At 55.1% G+C, this 4,709-nt stretch overlaps 1 protein-coding gene across 1 annotated transcript; it reads right to left on the reverse strand.

Annotated features, from left to right (window-relative positions):
- Positions 1–292: 292 nt before the first annotated feature.
- Positions 293–4,505, reverse strand: SLC66A1 (solute carrier family 66 member 1). The gene is made up of 5 exons (XM_078611455.1): positions 4,391–4,505; positions 3,074–3,216; positions 2,415–2,498; positions 1,412–1,597; positions 293–504 (listed from the first exon to the last, which is right to left on the reverse strand). The coding sequence occupies exons 1-5, from the start codon at positions 4,446–4,448 to the stop codon at positions 427–429; spliced, it is 549 nt and encodes a 182-aa protein (XP_078467581.1). The 5' UTR covers positions 4,449–4,505; the 3' UTR covers positions 293–426.
- Positions 4,506–4,709: the final 204 nt, after the last annotated feature.

Here is a 4,709-nt window from a genome sequence, read left to right on the forward strand (position 1 = left end):
CTACAGCGATTATGGGTGCTAGTCCTTGAAGAATCAGCCTTGCCACAATCCAGTCCAAATCCTAGTTGGGAGCCTATCATCCCTTCAGCGTCGATAAAACGAGTACCATTTTGTGGGGGAAGTCGACAGTGATTGTTCAATGGAAATACTCACCACCGTCATAGGAATGTGGAATTACCACCCCTGGCTCAGGGCTATAAAAACAGGGCATGCACACCGCCTTAATGCTCATTTCAGTAACAAATCACTGATTTTTGATAAATGTGACATATGATTAACATCAACAATCATATAAAATGTGTAAATATGATAAAAGCTTGCGAAGACAACACGGATAAGTTTAAGCACCGATGACAACCATTTCTTTTTCAGTTCTGTCTTCTCTCTTGTCATCCATTTTTTTCCCATCGCACCATGTGACGTGGCTCAGCCAATCAGCGGCTCCCGCTCGTCGTGTCGCGTGGCATGCTGTGGCTTGCTGTACTTGATGAACTGGATGGTTATCTGAGGGTCGAAGGTCAAGGATCAGAGTTCACAAGGTCATTGCGCCCATCAACCCTCCACCGGTGAGGGCTCAATGCATCTGTGGAACAATTATTATATTGATAGGGGAGTAGGGATAAGGCGGGGGGGGGGGGGTGGATAATGGGGAGAGAGGGAAGGTCGAGGGCAGGACGAGTGGTACTCATTTGTTTCAACGTACGGTCGCAATTATTACAGAGATAAAATGACGCTCGATTTCGCTAAATAATTATTAACGAAAATCAAGAGAGAGCATGATGGGCAGCGGGCTGGAGTACCGCTCACGGCTGTCAACACCACTCTGCCGCGTCGCAACAAATCGCTCATCCAGCAGTGGCCACCGCAGCTTCACCGCCCTGGCTTCATTGGACTGGGTTGCCAAAATGAACTTGAACCGGCGGACAGAATTACAGTTCTGGCATCAAAAGTACCGCAGAGAGCCTTCTGCGGAGATCGCGTCGCGTCTCCGCTCCGCGTGTATGTACGTATGTACGTATGTACGTATGTACGATGAACTTCTTTCGCACCATACTTAGCTAACCGTGCTAATCGGAGGTGCGAGGAAAGCACAACAAACTCAACACAAAAAGCAGTTCTACAGAAAGTGGCTTCCCACTAGCTATTGGAAGCAAGAGTGTCCCAGACGGACGCAGAAGCACATCTGAACGCGGTGTGACCGTCATCGCAGCCAAAAGCCGCCACCGCCGCCGCTGCAAGTACGACTGGAGTTCGCGCGACGGTTTACGCTCCTCGATGAGATCGGTGAGGTGAGATCGGTGAGGTAAGGGGGGTGAGGGCGGCGGCGGTGGGGGTGCCGGAAGAATCTCCCCCCATGACAAAAAAAGCACACGGCAACGGTTTTCCGCGCGCTCGATCGCAGCGAGGATACGCAAGTGTCGAGGCTGAGCGTGCCCAGGCTGCCCACGAGCCAGGGCAGGTGGCGCAGGAAGTAGCAGCCCTGCGTGTCGCCCTCGTCCGGGTTCTTGAGCAGCACGCTGAGCCCGTACGTCAGGTTGCCCAACACGGTCAGCGCGAACAGCATGTACGACACGCCCTGCGTGGAGTGCCGCTTGTACTGCACGCACGGGGGGTGTGGGGGTGGGGCGGTGGGGGGGGGGCAGTGGGGGGAACGGCATGGAGGGCGACGAACCGATCGCCGGGGATGAATTTTGCCGGGTGGTGGCGGTGGTGGTGGTTACGTAATCCAGCATGGCGGAGACAGCCAAAAAAACGAGGGTTGGCGGATCACGCGGATGTTGTGAAACGTGGCGTGCGTGGCGGCGTGCGTGGTGGCGTGTGTGTTAGCGACACGTGGTGGTGTGCGTGGTGGTGGTGTGCGTGGTGGTGTCACGTGATGGTGTGCGTGGTGGTGTGCGTGGTGGTGTCGCGTGGTGGTGTCACTTGGTGGCGTGCGTGGTGGCGTGCGTGGTAGCGACACGTGGTGGTGTGCGTGGTAGCGACACGTGGTGGTGTGCGTGGTGGTGGTGTGCGTGGTGGTGTGCGTGGTGGTGTCACGTGATGGTGTGCGTGGTGGTGTCACGTGGTGGCGTGCGTGGTAGCGACACGTGGTGGTGTGCGTGGTGGTGTGCGTGGTGGTGTCACGTGATGGTGTGCGTGGTGGTGTGCGTGGTGGTGTCACGTGGTGGCGTGCGTGGTGGTGTGCGTGGTAGCGACACGTGGTGGTGTGCGTGGTGGTGTCACGTGGTGATGTGCGTAGTGGTGTGCGTGGTGGTGTCACGTGGTGGTGTCGCGTGGCAGTGTGTGTGGTAGCGTCACGTGGTGATGTGCGTAGTGGTGTGCGTAGTGGTGTACGTGGTGGTGTCGCGTGGCAGCGTGTGTGGTAGCGTCACGTGGTGGCGTGCGCGGAACTCCGAAGCACACCGCTCGCTTACGTTTTTGTGGATCTGTGGCAGGCGAGATCCCAGGTAGAAGAGGCAGGAGATGGAACCCGACGCGTAGCCGATGGCGATCTCGGGCTGCTCACGCACACACACACACAAAGACGACGATTCACCCCCCACCGAGTAGGCTCGCACAGACGAGTAGCAGCACCTATGAAGGCCGACATGGCACACGTGGGGGGTGGGTGGCCAGCGCCACGCCCAGCCGCCTTTGTCTCGCCAGTGCCGATGTTTACATACCGCACCGGGTGCTCATTTAAGGCTACGTTCACGCACGCGCATCTGTGTGTGTGTAGTGTAGCGGTTAGCGCGCTGCGCCATGAACCTGGCGACCCGGGTTCGATTCCCCCTCACGGCCAACACCAGTGACGATTATCTGAACCGGTCCTGGGCCACCCCTAGGTCGACTCGGCCTCAAATGAGTACCTGGTGGGCTGTGTAAAGACATCGCCACTGGGGAGACAAAGGTGATCGGGAGTGGTGCTGGCCACCCACCCCCTCGTGTGCCGTTCCGGCCTTCATAGGTGCTCGCTAACAGCACTTGCCCCTACAGTCTGTTAAGGCTATACGGGGGATATTTGTGTTAACACGCATGTGCGTGCTGGCACATGCATGCATGTTGGCACGTGCGTTCGTGCGTGGGTACGTACGTCCACGTACGACTTTGACGACAGCAGGCTTCTCCCCAAGCGGCCCGTCGCCAGCGCCTGACTGGGCGAACGTCCGAGCAGACCGACCAATCCCGTGCCTCCCAGGACGCAGGCCACGCCCATCGCATTCACGCTCAGGGAAGCTGGCGGATGACATCGACAGGAAAAACACGCCCACGACATTAATCGGACAGCCAAAAACAAATAATATCCATCTGGGCTCTTGGGCGGCTTAAAGATATGTGGGCCCCCCCCCAATTCCAGTGCATGTGGTACTTACTACTCGGACATCTGTGAAAAGTATAACCCGTAAAAACAAAGTTTTTCACTATAAATCCTTTATATGCGTGGCGGCTAGAGTCCTCTCGTCCTCTGGCTTGAGATGGCTGCCACCTATGGGTCAGATGATTGCATTGCACCATTAAGCAATTAGTAATTAAATATAATATTTTTGTCCTAAAAAGTGTAAAATTTTGGAAAATATTTTTCACGAACATTAATTGTCACGCACAACGAGTCTGTGCAAAATGTCAGCTCGATTGGATCACGGGAAGTGGGTTAAAAAACGACCGAAAGATTTGCACGGTCCTAAGCAAGCAAGCGAACTTAATATAAAGGATTTATAAAGAGCTTTCAAGCTCATAGGATTCCTCCAGTATAAATATTCTGACTCAATGATGTTAGTTTTTATAACTAGCGTCGTCCGTTCGCGTAAATTGCACCTCGCAATCGCCGAGGAACCAACGAATGCCTGAGCTCTGCGGTCCTATGTTTATTGGAACGTATTTAGCCAATTTTATTCTTGTGCATGGCAAATACGTTCAATGAATGAGCGTTTAAACATGTTGGCGGAACCCGAAGGACCCGGAGACAACTCACGCACGCGATAGGGCAACTCTTCCCCCGAACGGAAAGGACATGACATGAGAGTCCGTACTTTACCGCCTTCTCCTGGCAATGTACGTTGAACTTCTTTTGCACCGTACGTAGCCAACCGTGCTAATCGGCAAGCCAGGGTCTGGTACCTCTCTGACGCCCACAGCAAGGGGGTTTCGCAACATTAGTGCGATCCACCAACACCCGTTTACTGTGGGTTAACATTAACTAGGGCGGCCACTCGGGTTATAACTGCGAACCTCTGCAACAAGCTGCAAAACGCATTACCGCTTGGGCATGTCGTCGCTTGGGATTGTTGCGCGTATGCTGCGGTTGCATCGTCGCGCGTATATGCTGCGGCTGGATCGTTCCGCGCGTGAACTCGGCTGCATCGTCGAGGGCGCCGTGGCTCCATCGCTGAGCCGCGTAGCGTTCACTTACTCAGGCCTTGGTTGCGTCGCTTGTAGTAGAGGTACTGGAGGATCATCACCATGTCCATGCAGACGTAGTAGATGGCGGTGTACTTCTGTTAAACACGCAGGGCACAACACCACGGGCTCGTCAGACTCGACCCACCGCTACGACAGAGGGCCTTCCCCACGCCTGCGTTGGCTTTAGTGGGGAGGGGGGGTAATTTGACCATACTTCGCAACGCTGGTCAGTGCGAGTTGGTGAAGGCGGGAGGGTGAGAGGCATGGTGTACGTCTGTAAACACAGTCCACGTTGGTCCGGACGTTGACCCAACGGTTCCAACCACACA

This window comes from Lampetra planeri, chromosome 36 (genome assembly GCF_965212315.1).
Source record: "Lampetra planeri chromosome 36, kcLamPlan1.2.h2, whole genome shotgun sequence".
NCBI lineage: Eukaryota > Metazoa > Chordata > Hyperoartia > Petromyzontiformes > Petromyzontidae > Lampetra > Lampetra planeri.

What these genes read in the sequence shown, in the direction of transcription:
- SLC66A1 (XM_078611455.1), bottom strand. Translation starts at nt 4,448, where the DNA reads ATGGACATGGTGATGATCCTCCAGTACCTCTACTACAAGCGACGCAAC. An exon ending in GCGACGCAACCAAGGCCTGA is followed by an intron (nt 3,217 to 4,390) that starts GTAAGTGAACGC and finishes GTCATCCGCCAG; the next exon opens with CTTCCCTGAGCGTGAATGCG. An exon ending in CGCTCAGCCTCGACACTTGC is followed by an intron (nt 505 to 1,411) that starts GTATCCTCGCTG and finishes TTCGACCCTCAG; the next exon opens with ATAACCATCCAGTTCATCAA.